This window comes from Typopeltis vanoorti, chromosome 3, assembly GCF_054136105.1.
Source record: "Typopeltis vanoorti isolate ZY-2024b chromosome 3, IOZ_Tvanoo_1.0, whole genome shotgun sequence".
NCBI lineage: Eukaryota > Metazoa > Arthropoda > Arachnida > Uropygi > Thelyphonidae > Typopeltis > Typopeltis vanoorti.
This window is the reverse complement of record NC_143551.1, coordinates 57,124,872-57,148,828: the sequence shown is the minus strand read 5'-3', so window position 1 is coordinate 57,148,828 and position 23,957 is coordinate 57,124,872. Positions and strand designations below refer to the sequence as shown.

Here is a 23,957-nt window from a genome sequence, read left to right as displayed (position 1 = left end):
TGAAATAAATTCCTTAGTTTCCTAACTTTTTCAGAACAACAGGATATGATCTTGGTATTAAGATATAAAATATACTAGTTATTATTTATTGACATATGTAGTCAATGCAAAAAATAAACTTCATACAGATCTGTATGTAATCAGCTCAAAATGTTCTGTTGCCTATTTCACTTTTCCATTTCCTTTAAGTCATTATTATAACAGTTTCCATTAATAAATATAAAATTATATTGTTTAGTACTAAATTCTGTTATTCTTTCCTTCATACTTACACTTTCATGATGTAAATTCTGTTAACCTCTTTAGTTGTTACTGCATTTTCAGAACACGCTTGCAGAAAGAACTAACCAGAGTTATTTAACTTTATAAATTTTTGATATATTTTTTTTTCAGTAAAATTAAATCTTTTTAAAGGATTTCACAGGAATTATATAATTTGTATGTTGGGATGCAGGGAGTTGCTTATAGCTATGATTTAATTTTTCTTAATATTTTTAGGCTCAAGCTGAAGCCATGCATGCACAGCAAGGACATGTGCCATCAACTCTGCCATATCCTATCCAGCCAGGTTCTGCTCCTACTCCACCTGAGAAGTACTCATCATTGTATCCTACACTTCAAGAATATATGGGTTTATCACTGTCTGAAGAAAATGTTGAACAGTATTTTCCAAATAATTCTCTAGTACTTGCACCAGTAAGTTTTTTAGGATTTAACCCTTTCACTGTTAAGAATATAATAACATCACATGTAAAACTTTAGGGTTTTTTTTTTTTTTTTTTTTAGTTCAATGTGAAAATTGGGACACAAATTATGTTTTAATTTAATTCTAATCATTATATATCACCTCTGTCATACTCTCAAATTTTAGGAGTTATATAGGTGAATTGTAGAGTGATCACTTTGCAAGCGTGTGTCATCAGGATAGAGATTTTAGACTTAGAATTGAAATATAGACAATTGGTGCTTGGCATATTGAAAAAATCAACATGAATATGAATACAGGAGTGGGACTGGATGGCATGTCAGCTCATGCTACACAAACGTGCAAGAGAACTAGAAGTGCCTCTGATGAAGCTGTTTAATGTGTCTCAGCTATGATAAGCTTCCAAGTGAGTGAAATGAGAGTTAGGTAGTTCTGTTACATAATGGTGGATCCAAGACAAAAGTAGCAAATTAATGTCTTCTAAACTCTAATTCATATTGTTGGCTGAAATAGTAAGACTCCCATAGCCATTCTTTCTGAGTTGCAGTTAAACCCCAAATTCCCATGAGTAAAAATTCTACTTGTCTGGATCAAAAAAAGTAACTAACCCATGAATTAGCTGGAAAAAAAAGCTTATTTTTTTTTCAAACTTTTTAAAAGCTTATTAAAAAAAACTGCCATCATATTATCCATAGCAATGATCTTTGTTGGATACAATTTATCATTACTTTTATACTATAAAATTAAGCTAATTTTGTTATTCTTGGAAAATTCCTTTTTTAATGTAAGTTGATTTAGTGAAAGAACAGTTAAGTTATAAATGGTAATGATATTGAAAAATGATTACCCTTTAAAATGGCACCTGAAGTCTATCACTGTTGATAATTTAGTAGGACATTATTTTTGATATATTAAAGGCTCTTATAAGATCTAGATAGCAGGAAAGAGAGGGAGACCAAGATCTAGGTGGATGGATGCAGTCAGAAGTGCCATAGAAACAAGAAATGTTAGTTACGACAGTATTGGAGTGCTGACAAGCAGTAGACTAATTTGGAGGAAAATTGTTGATCAATAATAATGTCAACATGTGCTTAAGGGTCAAAGCTGTATAACTGAGAGGAGACCTACACATAGCCTTTAAAGGAATGCAGAGAACTGACCATGGCTTCTGACCTAATGTTAAATCTTCACCTTCTTGTGGTGCACCCTGTTGGGTATCTACTTGGATACTGAACGAACGAGGATAGGCTGGCAATTTGGGATTTAGCCGACCAAATTGTATTCTTATTGGTTAAACCAAAATAAAAAATGATGGTACAACGTGACAAAATTTCATGCCGGCTGGGGTGTCGCCCAGTTAAACAAGGCCCCCCCCCCCGTTGTTTTCACAGGGAACCAGGGCGAACAGCGAAAAGTCAGCTACTGGAACAAATCTGAAAACACACCCCAACTCAACATCACCAGAGTTAAAGATCAGTACTATCAACATAAGAAGCCTGAATGGCAAAGAAATGGAGCTAGCTGAGGAATTACATAAGTACCAGATCGACATAATAGGGGATTACTGAAACAAAAAAGACAAAAACTGGTGAGATCTTTCTAAGCAGTAAATACAAAATGTTATATTCAGGCAATGGCAATCAAGGAAAAGGAGTAGCCATAGTATTCAACACAAAATATGAGGCTAATCTTCTTGAATGGCAGTCAGTCTCAAGTAGAGTAATGTGGGCAATTTGAGAATGGGGAACTGGCAATGAGACTTATTTGTGCCTATGGTTCCACAGAAGGTTCTACTAAGGTAGAAGCGGAAGAATTTTTTGAGGCTTCAGAAAAAGCAACTAACACAATGAAAAATGAAAAGTTGGTCCTTGTTGGGGATCTAAATAGCAGAGTAGGAAATGATTGTGAGACATACAAAAATATTTTGGGAAAATTTGGAGAAAAGAGCAAAGCTAGTTATAATGGCAAATATTTGTTGGATTTCTGCTCAGGACATGGACTGGTTATTACTAACACCATGTTCCAACATAAAAATGTGCACAAATTCACATGGAGAGAAGAGGCTAGGAATAAGAAAAGTCTCATTGACTATGTTATTGTTGATAGTGATGTTTTCTCCCTGGTGCAGGACACCAAAGTGTATAGAGGATTGGAAATTGGAAGTGATCACTATTTAGTCTTAAGCAGGATAAAATTGAATTTTATATTGAAAAGAATAACATGTAAGAAAGTTTTAAAGCGAATAAAAGTTGAGCAGTTCTCAGATGTGAACTGTAGACTAACATACACAAAGATTATTGAAGAAAAAATCAAAGAGTTTGAGAACAGTAACCGAACCTTGGAGATTCAGTGGCAAGCCTTGAATAAAACCCTAATTGATTCAGCCAGAGAGGAATGTGGTGAGGTTATCTGCAAGGATAAAAAAAATCAGAACTCCCTGGTGGACACAGGAAGTTAAAGAGGCAGTGAAGGAAAAGAAGAAATCATATCAAAAGTTCCTGGCAAATAAGTCAGCTTTTGCTCTTAGAGAATACAGAGACAAATGTAAGAAAGCGAAACACTGTGTAAAACTAGCTAAACAAAAGTCATGGGAGGACTTTGGCAAGAACATAGAAAATAAATATCAAGAAGGTGGTAAGATATTCTGAAGGTTGTTGAAGAAGCTTAGAAATGGAGGAAAGAGTGCTGTAAAAAGAGTTAGAGATGATAAAGGTGACATGAAAACAGGAGAAAAAGATATCCTTGAAGTATGGAGTAATTACTTCGAAAAACTGCTAAATGAAACAAGCAGTGATAGCACAGTGGTAAAAAACACTCAACATGCATACAGTCAGGAATACATATCCATACTTGAAGTAGAAAAAGCCATCAAAGGCTTGAAATGTGGAAAGGCAGCAGGAGTAGATGATATTCGACCAGAAATGCTCAAGTATGGAGGTATAAAAGTCTTACAGTGGCTGCACAGCATAGTTCAGAAGGCCTGGATGAATTCTAGATGATTGGAGTAGAGCTCTCATAGTACCCATATATAAAAATGGAAATAAAACTGAATACGAGAATTATAGAGGTATTTCTCTACTGATTGTTCCTGGCAAGATTTATGTAAGTATACCTGAGAAACAGTTGAAAAGGATTGTGGAAGGGAAGCTTGGTGAAGAACAAGCTGGATTCAGGCCAAATAGAAGCTTGTCAGGATCATGTTTTCACTTTACAACAAATAGTTGAGAAATCATGGGAATATAAGAAAATATCTGTATTTAAATTTTGTAGATCTGGAAAAGGCATATGACTAGGTGCCAAAGAGAAGCTATTTAAAATGCTACAGTTGTATGGTGTCAATGGGACATTATATGAAGCAATACTAGTCTTTATTTAAGTTGTAAGTCAGCAGTTAGAATTGAAATACAGGAAGATGGTTTAATGTTAAATCTGGTGTCAAACAAGTATGTACATTATCCCCTCTGTTATTCATTATCTATATGGATCACATTATGAAGGAAATGTGGTATTAAACTTGATATCAAAATTGGATATGTTGATCTCAGCTCTTTGCTTTTTGCAAATGTTGTACTTCTAAATAAATCCACTACAAGTCTGCAAGATTCCCTGACTAAATTGAATAACTGTTGTAATAGATATGAAAATCCGCAATAACAAGTCCAAGACAATGAAAATAGGCAGAAGCATTGAAAATATCAACTGCATTGTGAATGGAGAACCTATAGAAGAAGTAAAACATTTCAGCTATTTAGGCACGATTTTTAATGAAGATGGTAAATTAAATATGGAAATAGATAACAGAATCAACAAAGCTGGTATGGTAGGAAGTCAATTGAATAAATTCATATGGAATAAAAGAAATTAGTCAAAACACTAAATTAGCTGTATACAAGACGGTGTTCATACCAATTTTAACTTGTGGATCTGAGAGGTGGGTTAGAAATAAAACACTTGACCAAAGATTAGAGACTGCAGATAGTCCAGAGAAAAATTAATGGCGTGAACAGATGGAATCAATGGCAATATTATTAAAAATGAGGATATTAGGAAAGAACTTGACATTGTTAGCATCCAGGAATGTGTTAGCAGAGCTAATCTCAGGTGGTATGGTCACTTAAAACAGAGTGAGAGAGGAATGATTAGCAAAACAAATGTTCTCTGCCAGGTTGGCAGGAAAAAGATAGAGGAAGACCAAGATAAAGGTGGATTGATATAGTAAAAAGTGCCTTAGAAGATAGAAATATAAGATGTGATAATGTTGGAGTCTTGACAAGTAACAGATTGATTTGTAGGAAAATTGTAGATAGGAAGTTAGTAATGATGATGTAAGTTTTTCATGTAGTACTATCATATCCTGTACATCCCCCTCGTGAGGGTACTTGTCAGGAATTTGATGATGATTGTTTTCCTGCAAATTGGTGACAGGTATCAAGACATAATGACCTGAAAAGTAGTAAGCTACATCTATGTTCCAATTATGACAAGTAACATGCTGAATTGCAAAACTGGAAAATATGACAATCTCAGGAGAAGACTATCTTTGATTCCATGGTATCAGTTACTGAATGGAAAATATATCATGGGAAGATTTGAAGATGCTTAAATGAGGCAGTGTGAGCAATTTGCTCATATTTTATAATGTTATGGTCGAAATGGATAAAGATAATGGATACACTATGACACTGTTGGGCTTTGCTAATGCATTTGATAGAATATCACATGAACAGCAATTTCATAATCTGAAGAATATGGGATTGGAATAAAAACTTACTTGCATGAGTAAGTAGGTGACTGATAGGTATCAGAAAGTGGTATGCAGTAAGTGTGAATCTTGCCAGATTTAAAGTGACCATATATCCAGGGATCAGTCCTTAGACTATTGTTGTTCAATCTATATAATGATATTAGGAAGAATCTCACAAGGAGATGTTCAATTGTTTGCTGACAATGTAAAGAAGCAGGGCATGATATCTAGCACTTACAGAATGATTTGAATAAGCTGGAAATGTGGGTAAATGATAATGGATATCGATTCAATGTTAGTAAATGTAAAGTTATACACTTTGCCATGAGGCTAGGGATCTTGGAGTTACAGTGGATAGAAATTTCTAAGATCACAGGGCAAAAATTGCAAATAAAACCCAGAAAATAACTGCAATGCTGAAGCACAAGTAAGGATATATGAATCATTTTGCCTTTTCACAAGGCCTGAAATACCACTTCACCTGGATTACTGTGTGCTGATTTGGTCACCTGAGCTTGTAGAACAGGGGTTCCCAACCTTTTTGTTTCCTAGAGCACATTCTAAAATACCGGTAGGGCGACGGGCACCATCTATTTTTTCAAGCAAATTTTTTGAATTCTTTTGTTAAATGAATACATACAAAGTTTACATTATAATCAAATGTTTTATTACTTAAAAGTTTACATTATATAAAAATTTAAATATATATATATATATATATATATATATATATATATATATATATGTGTGTGTGTGTGTGTAAGTTAGTGTGATCATTGCATTTCATTGGCTAGTGCTTCATAATTAGGAGAATATGATATTCCAGTTCTTAAACAATCATCAAGATGCTCATCAGTGAGTCGTGATCTATATTTTGATTTTATGATATTCATGGTTGAAAACAATGATTCGCAAAGGTATGTGGAACCGAAAAAACGATTTTATCTTGTACGCTGCTCTTTTTAAGAATGGAAACTTTTTTCTATCCACTAGATTCCAGAAATTTTCATCTGTTATATGGGATTTTAGCGTAATGTCACTATGAAGAACCAAAATTTCTAGCTCTAGTTTTTCAGCATTTACATGAACAAGCTTTGCAATGCATGCAACTATTTCCATTATATATAATGGAAATAGCTGCATGCATTTAATGAATTATTGTGTGATGTGCACGTGATTATTTCAAACTATACGGCACATGGTTGAACAGCAGTGGGCACACACAGATTGGTCGATGGGCGCCATGGTGCCCGCGGGCATAGGGTTGGAAACGCCTATTGTAGAGGATAAAGAAGCTGGGAAATGTGCAAAAAGGTGATATGGTAGATGCCTATAAACTTTTGAATTTGTGTTATAGGATATAGTTTGAAATTTTTCATTAAGTGAAAGGTTAGAAGAGAACACTGGAGCATCTGTCGAAATTAGTAAGTGTAAAGGCTGTGGAAGTGGCAAGTGCAAATGAGTTTAAGAAAAGGTTGATAGCCGGTATAGTTAACGTATATGTGTCAAATAAGGTGTCAGATAATATTCTTAGCACAACAAAATGACACAGCATTAATTAATTTTTAAGTTGCTCTACAGCAAAGAGCAATCAAATACTACAGTTTCAATAATATATTTATTTGTAGCATTTATATGATTGAAATATCCAGTATCAAATGTTAATCATCATCATTTACATTAGCTTTTGAATAAAGGTTGACAAGGTACCCAGTATCTGATGTTGACAGTTATTTACATGCAAAACATGCTTCAGGTTATGTTCAGTGGTACAATTGCTGACAATGCAATCAGGGATATTACTGATATGTAGCACTTATGGAATGATTTGAATAGTCTGGAAGAGCCTTCATTATAAATTTTCTGATATGTAAGTGCAAGGGGTGTTCAGAATACTGTGACAGTACTACATGAATAAGTCATCATCAAATTCCTGACATGTACCCTCAAGGAGTGCACAAGATATGATAGTACTACATAAAAAATTTACATCATTACTAACTTCCTATCTGCAATTTTCCTCCAGATAAGTCTATTACTTGTCAAGACTCCAATATTATCATTATCAGATCTTATATTTCTCTCGTCTAAGGCACATTATACCACATCAATCCACCTATATCTTGGTCTTCCTCTGGATCATGTTCTCTGCCAGATTGGCAGGAAAATTTGTTTTGCTAATCTTTCCTTGACCATTCTGTTTAAGTGACCATACCACCTGAGATTAGCTCTGCTAACCCATTCCTGGATGCTGACAATGTCAAGTTCTTTCCTAATATCCTTGTTTTTAATCTGATATTGCCATTGATGCCATCTGTTCATGCCTCTAATCTTTCTCAGGACTCTCATATCTGCAGTCTCTAGTCTTTGGTCAAAGTGTTTTACTTCTGACCCAGCTCTCAGATCCATAAGTTAAAACTGGTTTGAACACTGTCTTGTATACAGCTAATTTAGTGTTCTGACTAATTTCTCTCTTATTCCATATGAATTTATTCAATTGACTTCCTACCATACCTGCTTTGTTGATTCTGTTGTCTATTTCCATATTTAATTTACCATCTTCACTAAAAATCATGCCTAAGTAGCTGAAATGTTTTACTTGTTTCACAGGTTCCCTGTTTACAACACAGTTGACATTTTCAACAATTCTACCTATTTTCATTGTCTTTGGTATGAAGGTCAGCATTAAAAAGACATATCTATTACAACAGTTATTCAATTTAGTCGGGAAATCTTGCAAACTTGTAGCAGATTTATTCAGAAGTATAACATCGTTCGCATAAAGCAAAGAGCTGACATTAATATCTCCAATTCTGATATCATGTTTAATACCACTTTCTTTCATAATGTGATCCATATAGATAATGAATAACAGAGGGGATAATGTACATCCTTGTCTCACACCAGATTTAACATTAAACCATCTTCCTGTACATCCTTCAATTCTAACTGCCGACTTACAACTCAAATACAGACTAAGTATTTCTTGATATAATGCCCTACTGACACCATATAACTGTAGTGTATTGAATAGCTCCTCTCTTGGCACCTTGTCATATGCCTTTTCCAGATCGCCAAAACTTAAATACTGATCTTTGTAAAATTTCCATGCTTTCTCCACTATTTGTCGTAAAGTGAAGATCTGATCCTGACAACCTCTATTTGGCCTTAATCCAGCTTGTTCTTCACCAAGCTTTTCTTCCACAAATCTTCTCAACCGTTTCTCAAGTATACTTGCATAGATCTTGCCGGGTATCAACTTCCTGGCACATTCCTTCAGAATATGTGGCGATATATTATCAAGTCCCATAGCCTTATTAACATCTAGTTTACTCAACTCCCCATCATCTACTGCTCTTAATCTCTCCATGAATTCACATTCACAAGATTGAAAGACCTTTGTGAATTGCTCATTAAGTATCTCCACCACACATTCTGCAACAGCTGTCTTTATACCATTTTCTCCTATCAGTGTCATCCTTGATCATTCTTTCTTTTGCTGGCTACGTATCGAATGAACTCCTTAGGATTCTTTTTGGCTTCATAGCTAACTGCTGTTCATACCTCTCTTTAGCTACCCTCACCAACCAAGTCACCCTCCTTGCCTGGTCTTTGTAGATCTCATGGAATTGGTTATTTCCACTTCTCTTATGCTGCTTCCATAATGCCATTTTTCTCTGTATTGCATGTTTAATATCTTCAGCCATCCATTTCACACCTACCTTATTTAACTTTCTGACCCATTGAATACATTTAGACATTGCTTCTACTAGATAATTTTTGAAAATCCCCCAAGCTACATTCCTTGCCTCTTCTCTCCATATGAATTTGTGCATGTTTTTATGTTGGAACATTGTGTTAGTAATACCCAGTCCATGTCCTGAGCAGAAATCCAACAGGTATTTGCCATTATTATTAGTTTTGTTCTTTTCTCCAAATTTTCCCAAAATATTTTTGTGTGTCCAACAATCATTTCCTACTCTGCTATTTAGATCTCCAACAAGGACCAACTTTTAGTTTTTCATTGTGTTAGTTGCTTTCTCTAAAGCCTCAAAAAAATTCCTCCACTTCTGCTTTAGTAGAGTTTTCTGTGGAATCATAGGTACAAAAAAAAAGTCTCATTGTCCAGTTCCCCATTCTGATATTTGCCCACATCACTGTACTTGATATTTCTTGCCATTCATGAAGATTAGCCACATATTTAGTGTTGAATACTATGGTTACTCATTCTTTTCCTTGATTGTCATTGTCTGAATGTAACATTTTGTATTTCTTGCTCAGAAAGATCTCGCCAATTTGTCTTTTTTGTTTCAGTCACCCATATTATATTGATCTGGTACTTATCCAATTCCTCAGCTAGCTCTATTTCTTTATCACTCAGGTTTCTTATGTTGATAATACTGATCTTGAACTCTGGTAATGTTGAGTTGGTGTGTATTTTAGGATTTTTTCCAGTAGCTGACTTTTTGCTGTTTGCCCTGGTTCCCTGGCAAAAGCAACAGGGGATTGTTTAACTGGGTGACACCCCAGCTGGCATGAAATTCTGTTGTGTTGTACCATCATTTTATATTGTGGTTTAAGCCAATAAGAATACAATTTGTCAGCTAAATCCCAAATTGCCAACTCATCCTCATTCGTTCAGTATCCAGGTAGATACTAAAAGGGCACACCACATGGTGAGAATTGGACATTATCAGAAACCCTGGTCGGTTCTCCACATTCCTTTAAAGGCTATGGTGAGGTCTCTCAGTTATACAGCTTTGATCCTTAAGCACCCTGTAGGAAAACCATCATCATCAAATTCCTGCCATGTACCCTCAAGGGATGTACAGGTATTGATAGTATTACATGAAAAAAATTACATCATTACTAACTTCCTATCTACAATTTTCCTCCAAATCAGTCTATTACTTGTGAAGACTCCAACATTATCAGATGTTATATTTCTATCGTCTAAGGCACTTTGTACTGTATCAATCCACCTATATCTAGGTCTTCCTCTGGGTCGTTTTGCTGCCAACTTGGTAGAGAATACTTGTTTTGCTAATCTTTCTTCACTCATTCTGTTTAAGTGACCATACCACCTGAGATTAGCTCTGCTAATGCATTCCTGGATGCTGACAATGTCAAGTTCTTTCCTAATATCCTCGTTTTTAATATGATACTGCCATCTGTTCACACCTATCTTTCTCAGGACTCGCATATCTGCAGTCTCTAGTCTTTGGTCAAGTGTTTTACTTCTGACCCAGCTCTCAGATCCATAATTTAAAACTGGTTTGAACACTGTCTTGTATACAGCTAATTTAGTGTTCCGACTAATTTCTCTCTTATTCCATATGAATTTATTCAATTGACTTCCAACCATACAGCTTTGCTGATTCTGTTGTCTATTTCTATATTGAATGTACAATCTTCACTAAAAATCATGCCTAAGTAGCTGAAATGTTTTACTTGTTCCGCAGGTTCTCCATTCACAACATAGTTGACATTTTCAACGATTCTACCTATTTTCATTGTCTTTGTCTTTTTATTGCTGACCTTCATACCATATCTATTACAACAGTTATTCAATTTAGTCAGAGAATCTTGCAGACTTGTAGCGGATTTATTTAGAAGTATAACATCATCTGCATAAAGCAAAGAGCTGACATTAACATCTCCAATTCTGATATCATGTTTAATACCACTTTCCTTCATAATGTGATCCATATAGATAATGAATAACAGAGGGGATAATGTACATACTTGTCTCACACCAGATTTAACATTAAACCATCTTCCTGTACTTCCTTCAGTTCTAACTGCTGACTTACAACTCAAATAAAGACTAAGTATTGCTTCATATAATGCCAAACTGATACCATACGACGGTAGCGTATTGAATAGCATCTCTCTTGGCACCTTGTCATATGCCCTTTCCAAATCGACAAAACTTAAATACAGATCTTTGTTAAATTCCCATGTTTTCTCGACTATTTGTTGTAAAGTGAAGATCTGATCCTGACAGCCTCTATTTGGCCTGAATCCAGTTTGTTCTTCACCCAGCTTTTCTAACACAATTCTTCTCAATTGTTTCTCAAGTATACTTGCATAGATCTTGCCAGGAACACTTAGTAGGGAAATACCTCTGTAATTCTCACATTCAGTTTTATTTCCCTTTTTATATATGGGTGCTATGAGAGCTTTACTCCAATCATCGGGAATTCGTCCCCCTGCCCAGGCTTTCTGAACTATGCAGTGCAGCCACTGTAAGACTTTTATACCACCATACTTCAGCATTTCTGGTTGAATATCATCTACTGCTGCTGCCTTTCTACATTTTAAACCTTTGATGGCTTTTTCTACTTCAAGTATAGATATGTATTCCTGACTGCATGCCTGGCCAGTGTTTTTTATCACTGTGCTATCATCACTGCTTGTTTCATTTAGCAGTTTTTCAAAGTAATTACTCCATACTTCAAGGACATCTTTTTCTTCAGTTTTCATGTCACCTTTATCATCTCTAACTCCTTTTACAGCACTCTTTCCTCCATTCCTAAGCTTCTTCAACAACCTCCAGAATATTTTGCCACCTTCTTGATATTTATTTTCTATGTTCCTGCCAAAGTCCTCCCATGACTATTCTTTAGCTAGTTTTACACAATGTTTAGCATTCTTGCATCTGTCTCTGTATTCTCTAAGAGCACAAGCTGACTTATTTGACAGGAACTTTTGATATGCTTTCTTCTTTTCCTTCACTGCCTCTTTAACTTCCTGAGTCCACCAGGGAGTTCTAATTTTTTTATCCTTGCAGATAACCTCACCACATGTCTCTCTGCAGAATCAATCAATGTTTTCTTCAGAGTTTGCCACTGAATCTCCAAGGTTTGATTCCTGTTCTCAAACTCTTTCATTTTCTTTTCAATAATCTTTCTGTATTTTAGTCTACAGTTCACATCTGAAAGCTGCTCAACTTTTGTTCGCTTTAAAACTTTCCTACATGTTATTCTTTTCAATATGAAATTCAATTTTATCCTGCTCAAGACTAAATAGTGATCACTTCCAATTTCAAATCCACTGTACACTCTGGTGTCCTGCACCAGGGAGAAAACATCACTATCAACAATAACATAGTCAATAAGACTTTTCTTATTCCTAGCCTCTTCTCTCCATGTGAATTTGTGCACATTTTTATGTTGGAACATGGTGTTAGTAATAACCAGTCCATGTCCTGAGCCGAAATCCAACAGATATTTGCCATTATTATTAGCTTTGCTCTTTTCTCCAAATTTTCCCAAAATATTTTTGTATGTCTCACAGTCATTTCCTACTCTGCTATTTAGATCCCCAACAAGGACCAACTTTTCCTTTTTCATTGTGTCAGTTGCTTTTTCTAAAGCCTCAAAAAATTCCTCCACTTCTGTCTTAGTAGAACCTTCTGTGGGACCATAGGCACAAATAAGTCTCATTGTGCAGTTCCCCCTTCTCATATTTGCCCACATTACTCTACTTGAGACTGATTGCCATTCAAGAAAATTAGCCTCGTATTTTGTGTTGAATACTATGGCTACTTCTTCTTTTCCTTGATTGTCATTGCCTGAATATAACATTTTGTATTTATTGCTCAGAAAGATCTCACCAGTTTTGGTCTTTTTTGTTTCAGTCACCCCTATTATGTCGATCTGGTACTTATCTAATTCCTCAGCTAGCTCCATTTCTTTGCCATTCTGGCTTCTTACGTTGATAGTACCGATCTTTAACTCTGGTGATGTTGAGTTGGGTTTGTTTTCAGATTTGTTCCAGTAGCTGACTTTTCGCTGTTTGCCCTGGTTCCCTGGCAAAAACAACGGGGGCCTTGTTTAACTGGGCGACGCCCCAGCCAGCATGAAATTTTGTCATGTTGTACCATCATTTTTTATTTTGGTTTAACCAATAAGAATACAATTTGGTCGGCTAATATCCCAAATTGCCAGCCCATCCTCGTTCGTTCAGTATCAAAGTAGATACCCAACAGGGTGCACCACGAGAAGGTGAGGATTGGACATTAGGTCAGAAGCCCTGGTCGGTTCTCCGCATTCCTTTAAAGGCTATGTGGAGGTCTCCTCTTAGTTATACAGCTTTGACCCTTAAGCACCCCTTCATATGATGTGAAGTTACATAATCTGATATGTAACTTAACACATCATCCGATGAAGTAGTAAGTTATGTGCAATTCAGAAGCATTTAGTTTACAGGTGTTATTTTTAATAATTAGTGGTTTTACTTGAATTTCAGACAAAATTTTTAATTTTCAGCAGTTAAAACGGGATAACCAAATTTAAAACCTTATAAATTGCAATATAACTTCCTGCTTCCTCAGTATTTGGCTCACTTTTCATATGAGGTTTTTTATATATGAGTTGCTTGTTTTTCAGATGAAGATAGTCAAAAAGTAAATTGATTGAATGATGCACTTGTAGATTGAAACCAAACATCATCTAGAAATAATTTAGACCAAATATGGAACACTCTCGAGCCACTTCAGGCCTCCAGTGAGTGGGGAAGTGAAATTCATCCCCTATCTGTGTTGCCAAACTTATGGATGCAAAGACCCCTTTGGGCCATGAAAAATTAAAATATTTCATGGCCTCCATCAAAAAAAAAAATCATAATACAGACATATATTATTATAAATTTTATTGTATTTATATTCAGTACAAAACATACACAGTGAATATTGCAAAAATCAAAAGCAAATGTTACATTTTTAGCATCTTACATATACATTTGACATGACATATTATCTGATATTTTTATCATAATCAAGTTCCTGATATATATACTCACACAGTGTACAGGATATGATAGTACTACATGAAAAATTACATCATTACTAACTTCCTATTTACAATTTTCCTCCAAATCAGTCTTTTACCTGTCAAGACTCCAACATTATCAGATCTTATATTTCTATCTTCTAAGGCACTTTTTACTGTATCAATCCACCTATATCTTGGTCTTCCTCTGGGTCTTTTTCCTACCAACCTAGCAGAGAACACTTATTTTCCTAATCTTTCCTTTCCTTATATTTTTATATAGATAGATATATTGTTATTGTACATTTGCAGTACAATATGAAACATAAAAGCACATGAAACATAAAATGATTAGTAATAAACAAAGTAAGAATTATAAACATGAAGTTTAATAACAATTTAATGTGATGGATGTGTTTCAATACTGCTGCACAAAAAGTCAATATCAGGTGAAATATTTGAAACTGCAATTCTTAGATTTCTTTCCAATGCTTCCATTGCAGGACCTCTGTTTATTTTTAATTACTAATAACAATGAAAATGATCTTTCACAAAGGTATGTAGATGCAAAAGGAATTAGCATATTTAAGGCTGCATTTGCTAATGAAGGACATTCTTTTTGTCGTCAAATCCAAATTGATCCTAATTGATATGAGAGCAGATTCAACCCTTGAATACTCTTAACAAATTCTGATTCGAGGGTTGAATCTGCTCTCATATCAATTAGTTCTTCTTGGGATGACCATGGAAGATCGCTAAATTGTAGAGAAGGAGCAAATGGCATTCTTATCCAATCATACTCTTTATCTTCATTCAAATTAGGAAAATATGTTTCTACAAAAACCATAGAATTTGTGAAGTGGTTAATTATTATCCTTTTATTTTCTTTTGATAGTAAAATATTTTCTTTAACATATTCATGAAGAGAAGTATTCCGTTTTATTATCCTTAAAACTTTTTAACCACACAGAAAGTTTATTTTGAAATGAAATGCTTGCAATTTAATATTTACTGTTAATATATTAGTGCTTTTTCCTTTCAGAGAAAGATTCAATTCATTAACTTTTTCGAAAAAATCCAACAGATAAGAAATTAAACACAGCCAATTTTGATCACAAAAATGAGATACTAATATGGGATTCTTATCAAGAAGAAAAATTTGTAGTTCATCTTTCAATATTATGACTCGTTTTAGAACTTTTCTGTGAGACAACCACCTTCTTTCTGTTTGTTATAAAAGAGTGTTGTAATTGGAATCCATCCATTGGCATAAAATACAAAACAGTCTTGTATTAGTAGCATTACTTTTTATATAAATAACTTAGTAGAAACTTCTGATAACATTTAGCAATTCTTCTATTTGTCAAAATACTAAGTTTTCTCTATGGATAAGGTAATGAACATGTCTTGCATTCGGATAAACTTTTTTTACTTCTCCAAACTACCTGAAATTCTTCCCGTGAAGGCTGCGGCACCGTCAGTGCAAATCCCAATGCACTTTTGCCAATCAAGTTCACATTCTTTAAAAAAAATTATTCACTTTTTCAAATATCTTTTCCTTTGGTTGTACTGGAAAGATTTCTGCAAAACAGTAGATCTTCATGAATTTGAAAATTATAGAGGTGTCTAACAAAAACCATTAAATTAGTGTCATTTGTATTATCTGTAGATTCATAAAGTTGAATGGCAAATGTATTACTTTGATTCGTGAAATTAATGTAGACATGATATTATCGGCAATGCAATCTATTCTTCTTTTAATTGTGTTATTAGACACGGGAATTTTTTTATATTTTTTTAAAGGTTCTGGTATTTTGGAACCATGGATAGTTTCGCAAATTTTTATTGCTACTGGTAAGATGAGGTCTTCACCAATTGTATGAGGCCTCTTTGTTTTTGCAATCAACAAAGCAATTTCGGAAGATACTTTTACTAATTTGTCATTCAATTTAATATGTTTTGAAAAACACTTAGTTTGTTGTTTTAATTCTTCAGCCTTTGAAAAAATTCAATTGTCTTACTCTTATATTCCCCATGAACAGTATCTAAATGGCGACAGTTTTCCAGGTCGTATACAATCATTTCATAACTGTTTTTTCCAGCAGATTACACACACACACACACACACACTTTTGTTTGGATCATTATATGTTGGTACAAACCCATATTTCAAATAAGAAGGATCATATTTTCAAATTTTTTCATATGACATTTTTTGCCTCTTTCCATCTGGCACTGAAGACAATGCGGACTGTTCTGGTAAAATATGAGATACTGTCGTTTGCGAGTCTTCTGCTGATTGTTCGCTGGATTGTTTTTTCATCAGTGACTTATCCATCTCAAAGTTAAATTTTCAATGTAGAATAGACCGGCACACCGCAGATTAACAAGATGAAATTAGTGACTAAGGGAATCCCTGGCATTTATAGTTTTGATGCATGTGATCTGCGCTCTCAGCCCTGCATCCCAAGCATATTTTTTTCCCACACATTGCCTGTATCTGTGTACACTAACAATGCAACATTAATTTAAAGCGCGAAGAACTTGGGTTTTAAATGAGCACAAGATTTTGCATTTGTAAGCTTATTTTTGTTATTCTTATCAATACCTTGGCCACTTAGCCTAGTGGCTATGCGCTTCGCAACCATGTGCCTGGGGAAGGAGTGTCCTAGGTTCGATTCCCATCGACAACATGAGGAGCTTAAGGATCTTCCTCAGTCATAGCCATGTTAGCCAGTCTTGGGCAGCAGGGTTTTTTCTGCCAGTTTATCTGAGGGTTTTCATCTTGCAAGCAGGCAAACTGGCCCCGTGAACACACAGGATACTGCCATAGGATATAGTACAGCTAGGAAGGCAACGGGAAACCACCCGTTGCCTTCCTATCTATTCCCTTCTGCCATACGGCTGAAGGGAATAGATACATAGATGAATACCTTTGAAATGAAACTTATGTGAATAAGCATATTATTACTAATATTCATTAAGCACCGAAATATGCAGGAAGCAAAATTTTTGAAACATCACCAATGTGTGATTTTTTTTTTCCATTAAAATATAAAAAATAACAAAAAAGAAATAATAAAAAATGTTTCTTTTAAGATAAAAAAAAAATCTACTTAGTCTTAAAACATTTTAAATTTGTTTCCATTATTTCACAGCCCCTTCAACAAAACTAATGGCCCCCAAGGGGACCACAGCCCATAGTTTGGGAAGCGCTCTTCTACCTTAATAACATTGACAAATATTCATGTCCAAGGCAGGATTGATCTTCAGCCTGTTGGTTGGAGAGCTTGTATGCCAACCAGGTCAGCAACAAATCTGTTGTCTGTTACTTTCGGATGGAAAACATTGAATACAAACAATGAAAAATTGTTATACGATATTTTCTTGAATGTCCAGTACACACATACACAATAAAGTACATAGTTATATACAATTCATTTTTTGTGTGCTATCACAACTTTATATCACTTGCTGCTGCAGTGAGAGTCTGAGTTGGCATATGTGATCTGCTCAGCATGTCTTATAAGAATGCACTTGTGATTCATCACATAGTAAACTGAAGAAAGAAGCAGAAGAGATATTTTGCTGTTGTAGGAAGTATTTCACCATCTGCTTAGACTGGAGAAACAAACCTGTTGCCATAAAACAGTGGTAGTTATGACTTTTCATGGCCAGAAATGGAAATATCATGAAATTGAAGAAAGACTTTATAAGCATGTGTGAGAACTAGCTGTTTCTGGGGAGAAGATTTAAACATAAGAAATGTTGCATAATTTTACGTCTGGTTAAAAGAATCATGCAGCTTTAGCTGCAATTAACATCACACTGTGATTCTGATTTAAATTTCAGCTGTATTTCCATTTACACTTGACATGTACACTTCCTTACTTCAATAAAACCAAAAGTTTAATATATTTTATTCCCTCAAAATGGAGATGTGTAGCTTATTGAATGACAAGGCATATTCAAGAAAATACAATATCTAGATCCCAATGTATTCATTGAGTTAATGTAGTACATCTAACATTTTTAAAATATTTAGAAATGGACAAAGTAAATTAATAGCAGTTGACTTGAAGTAAATATTCTAAGTAATAAGGATAGTTGGACAAACAGGAAGCTAATTTCATTATTAAAGTTTACTCTGAATATTATTGCAAATGAATTAAAACAGCTGATAATACAATATCTAGATATCATATAAATATTAATGCACAAAACTTGAAAGACTTCCATGGTTTAAAGTATTAAATGAAGAAATCAAGCTGTATATTATGGAGATTTCCAAATTATGACTTATGAGATGTTATTGATTGACAAACTTATTTTTATATGAAGTTGAACTTGAAATAGACCAATGGCTATATTGTGATTTATTTTGATATCAGCAGAGCTTTTGATAACATTTCACATAAGCACCTGCTCATTAAAATATGCCAAATAGTTATTAGTGATTAGTCAGATGAGTAGCAAATTCTTTGAGATGACAGAAAGCAGCAACATTTAAGAGCTGGGAGCAGGGTATCCCGGTATTAAGTGTCATTGCCCTTATTAATATATTTTTAAATGATTTTATTAGGTTTTAAGTGTGAAAAGCAAAATTGATAATTTATTAAGGTATGAATTTTTATTAAGATATGCTAATACAGTGATGGGGAGGGGTGGGAACTATCTGTTGAGATCACTGAATCAACTATTTCCAAGATAGGGTTTCTAAATTTTCACTGTGCATTTAATCATAGTAAACTAAAATATAAATCTGAGCAAAATGAACATATATTCAAGGATCCAACAAGCATCAAAGTTGAGATAAACGTAAAAATAACTAATCGTAAATGTGGGAGAGTCACTTCTCTTTGTTTTAAGTCTCACTTTGTATTATACTGAAATGTAACTCAGAGGATAACTAATTAAAAATTAATCTCTGTAAATCTGTTTTAAATATATTATACCTTAGCTACATATAAATTTATGAAAAGAAGCCAGTTAATGAAGTCAATTACTTATTCTTTAGAATATTGGTAAACTCTCACTATACTAAACACTGCTTTAGCAAACTTGCTCATTATAATAAAAATGTCAAAGGCATGTGATAGTGTCATTTATTTTGATGGAAAGTCATCACTAGTAAATCTCGTATATTTTTCTTTTTTGTTCCCTGTGAGTTTTGCTATGATGAGAATTGACACTGTATCACTTTGTTGTGCTATAATCATTTTTCATTTCATTCACTATATATTTCTTTTAAATAAACATCTTTCATTATAACTATTTCTGCAGAACCAGATTGCAGTTCCAGCTTCAAAATCAGTTATGGTGGCTCCATTATCAGGTAGTTCTGCTGGATTAATCAGATCACAGGTTAGTCATGGAATAAGGGAAGTTGTGCTCTGTAAGGATGGAAGTGGCAAAGTTGGTATGAGGGTCAAAGATATTAACAAGGTAAGTGTTATGTTTCTCTCATAATAAAATTAGATAAGAAAGCTCTACTTTTGCATAGCTGTCACAACTAAATTTCCATGTATTCCAAATTAATTTGCTTAGTATTATATTTATGAAAGTTGCAGAAGCGTAACTGTTTTTTTTTTTATGATCACATTATAACCCTCCTATCACAAATTTGTACTTTCATTCGTTCAATTAAGATGTCCTCCCTGCCAAAACTGGTATTTTGCAGTATGATATCTGTGCAAGTTATTCCAGAATATTCAGATTATAAAGAATTTAAATATTCTGATAACAGTGATTGCAATTGTGATAGTGATCATTACACAGAATTTTTGTAATGGGTTTTTTAATTAGAGAGATGATTGTCCATATAAATTGGAAAAATTAATCTTGACAAAATTTAGGAATTATCATCTGACCAGCAGTTCTGTGCATACTTGTGTATTTTGGTTGATTGGTATATTTGATGCTGTTGTAGTGGCTGCAGGGGTGCTTAAGGGTCAAAGCTGTATAACTGAGAGGAGACCTCCACATAGCCTTTAAAGGAATGCGGAGAACCGACCAGGGCTTCTGACCTAATGTCCAATCCTCACCTTCTCGTGGTGCACCCTGTTGGGTATCTACTTTGATACTGAACGAACAAGGATGGGCTGGCAATTTGGGATTTAGCCGACCAAATTGTATTCTTATTGGTTAAACCAAAATAAAAAATGATGGTACAACATGACAAAATTTCATGCTGGCTGGGGCGTCGCCGGTTAAACAAGGCCCCCCCCCCCCCCAGTTGTTTTCACCAGGGAACCAGAGCAAACAGCGAAAAGTCAGCTACTGGAAGAAATCTGAAAACAAACCCCAACTCAACATCACCAGAGTTAAAGATCGGTACTATCAACATAAGAAGCCTGAATGGCAAAGAAATGGAGCTAACTGAGGAATTACATAAGTACCAGATCGACATAATAGGGGGTTACTGAAACAAAAAAGACAAAAACTGGTGAGATCTACCTGAGCAATAAATACAAAATGTTATATTCAGGCAATGACAATCAAGGAAAAGAAGGAGTAGCCATAGTATTCAACACAAAATACGAGGCTAATCTTCTTAAATGGCAGCCAGTCTCAAGTAGAGTAATGTGGGCAAATATGAGAATGTGGAACTGGACAATGAGACTTATTTGTGCCTATGGTCCCACAGAAGGTTCTACTAAGGTAGAATTGGAGGAATTTTTTGAGGCTTTAGAAAAAGCAACTGACACAATGAAAAAGGAAAAGTTGTTCCTTGTTGGGGATCCAAATAGTAGAGTAGGAAATTATTGTGAGACATACAAAAAAAATAATTTGGGAAAATTTGGAGAAAAGAGCAAAGCTAATAATAATGGCAAATATCTGTTGGATTTCTTCTCAGGACATGGACTGGTTATTACTAACACCATGTTCCAACATAAAAATGTGCACAAATTCACATGGAGAGAAGAGGCAAGAAATAAGAAAAGTCTCATTGACTATGTTATTGTTGATAGTGATGTTTTTCTACCTAGTTCAGGATACCAGAATATACAGAGGATTTGAAATTGGAAGTGATCATTATTTAGTTTTGAGCAGGATAAAATTGAATTTCATATTGAAAAGAATAACATGTAAGAAAGTTTTAAAGCGAATAAAAGTTGAGCAGTTCTCAGATGTGAACTGTAGACTAAAATACACAAAGATTATTGAAGAAAAAATGTAATAGTTTGAGAACAGTAACCAAACCTTGGAGATTCAGTGGCAAACTCTGAAGAAAACATTGATTGATTCTGCAGAGAGACATGTGGTGAGGTTATCTGCAAGGATAAAAAAATCAGAACTCCCTGGTGGACTCAGGAAGTTAAAGAGGCAGTGAAGGAAAAGAAAGCATATCAAAAGTTCCTGTCAAATAAGTCAGCTTGTGCTCTTAGAGAATACAGAGACAAATGCAAGAATGCTAAACATTGTGTAAAACTAGCTAAAGAAAAGTCATGGGAGGACTTTGGCAGGAACATAGAAAATAAATATCAAGAAGGTGGTAAGATATTCTGGAGATTGTTGAAGAAACTTAGGAATGGAGGAAAGAGTGCTGTAAAAGGAGTTAGAGATAATAAAGGTGACATGAAAATGGGAGAGAAAGATATCCTTGAAGTATAGAGTAATTACTTTGAAAAACTGCTAAATGAAACAAGCAGTGATGACAGCACAGTGGTAAAAAACACTTGCCAGGCATGCAGTCAGGAATACATATCCATACTTGAAGTAGAAAAGGCCATCAAAGGCTTGAAATGTGGAAAGGTAGTAGGGGTAGATGATATTCGACCAGAAATGCTGAAGTATGGTGGTATAAGAGTCTTACAGTGGCTGCACTGCATAGTTCAGAAAGCCTGGATGGAGGAACGAATTCCCGATGATTGGAGTAGAGCTCTCATAGTACCCATATATAAAAAGGGAAATAAAACTGAATGTGAAAATTACAGAGGTATTTCCCTACTGAGTGTTCCTGGGAAGATCTATGCAAGTATACTTGAGAAACGGTTGAGAAGAATTGTGGAAGAAAAGTTTGGTGAAGAACAAGCTGGGTTCAGGCCAAATAGAGGCTGTCAGGATCAGATGTTCACTTTACGACAAATAGTCGAGAAAGCATGGGAATATAACAGAGATCTGTATTTAGGTATTGTCGTTTTGGAAAAGGCATATGACAAGGTGACTAGAGAGAAGCTATTCAATACGCTAAATGTCAATGGGGCATTATATCAAGCAATACTTAGTCTTTATTTGTAAGTCAGCAGTTAGAATTGAAGGAAGTACAGGAAGATGGTTTAATGTTAAATCTGGTGTGAGACAAAGATGTACATTATCCCCTCTGTTATTCATTATCTATATGGATCACATTATGAAGGAAAGTGGTATTAAACATGATATCAAAATTGGAGATGTTAATGTCAGCTCTTTGCTTTATGCGGATGATGTTATACTTCTAAATAAATCCGCTACAAGTCTGCAAGATTCTCTGACTAAATTGAATGGCTGTTGTAATAGATTTGGTATGAAGGTCAGCAATAAAAAGACAAAGACAATGAAAATAGGCAGAATCATTGAAAATGTCAACTGTGTTGTGAATGGAGAACCTGTGGAACAAGTGAAACATTTCAGCTACTTAGGCACGATCTTTAGTGAAGATGGTAAATTAAATATAGAAATAGACAACAGAATCAGCAAAGCTGGTATGGTAGGAAGTCAATTGAATAAATTCATATGGAATAAAAGAGAAATTAGTCGGAACACTAAATTAGCTGTATACAAGACAGTGTTCAAACCAGTTTTAACTTATGGATCTGAGAGCTGGGTCGGAAGTAAAACACTTGACCAAAGACTAGAGACCCCAGATATGAGAGTCCTGAGAAAGATTATAGGCATGAACAGATGGCATCAATGGCAATATCATATTAAAAACGAGGATATTAGGAAAGAACTTGACATTGTCAACATCCAGGAATGCGTTAGTAGAGCTAATCTCAGGTGGTATGGTCACTTAATCAGAATGGTCAAGGAAAGATTAGCAAAACAAGTGTTCTCTGCCAGGTTGGCAACAAAACGACCCAGAGGAAGACCAAGATATAGGTGGATTGATACGGTACAAAGTGCCTTAGACGATAGAAATAGAAGATCTGATAATATTGGAGTCTTGACAAGTAACAGACTGATTTGGAGGAAAATTGTAGATAGGAAGTTAATTATGATGTAATTTTTTTCATGTAGTACTGTCATATCCTGTACGCTCCTTGAGGGTACATAGCAGGAATTTGATGATGATGATGTAGTGGCTGCATGAAGGTCTATAATTCTGTGGTCTGTAATTTCTGTGAACTAAAATTAATTTATTGGGAGCAGCAGTAGTATTAATTTTGAAATTTAAGAAATCCCCCCCCCCCTCCTATCCTCTTGAAGATTGGTTGTTTCTACACACACACATTAGTACTCTAAGGTCAGCCACTGATGTCATGTGATTCAGCCTAGCTCACAGCTTACATTTCTGTTCATTCCACAGGTGTTCAGTGGATGGTGAGATGAGGGCTCTATGCAGGCCAGTCATGTTTAATATCCATCTTATCAGATCACTCCCTTACTAATCTATATGTTTCTATCTTATTTCCTCTTCTCTCTGAAATTTTGAAGACTTAATTCTCAAAATTCCATGACCAGATAGATCAAATATTATCTTTGTTAGTTACCTGTCACTGAATCTTTTAGACTCCTTCTGCATAACCTGTCA

At 34.8% G+C, this 23,957-nt stretch overlaps 1 protein-coding gene across 1 annotated transcript in view; it reads left to right on the top strand.

The window, feature by feature from the left end:
• The window catches only part of LOC150108171 (syntenin-1-like), a 100,280-nt gene that overhangs the window by 32,418 nt on the left and 43,905 nt on the right, over positions 1 to 23,957 (top strand). The window contains exons 3-4 of the mRNA XM_090390628.1: positions 499 to 696; positions 19,508 to 19,669. Of these exons, the coding sequence (XP_090246754.1) occupies positions 499 to 696; positions 19,508 to 19,669 (360 nt within the window). The remainder of the gene's footprint in view (positions 1 to 498; positions 697 to 19,507; positions 19,670 to 23,957) is intronic.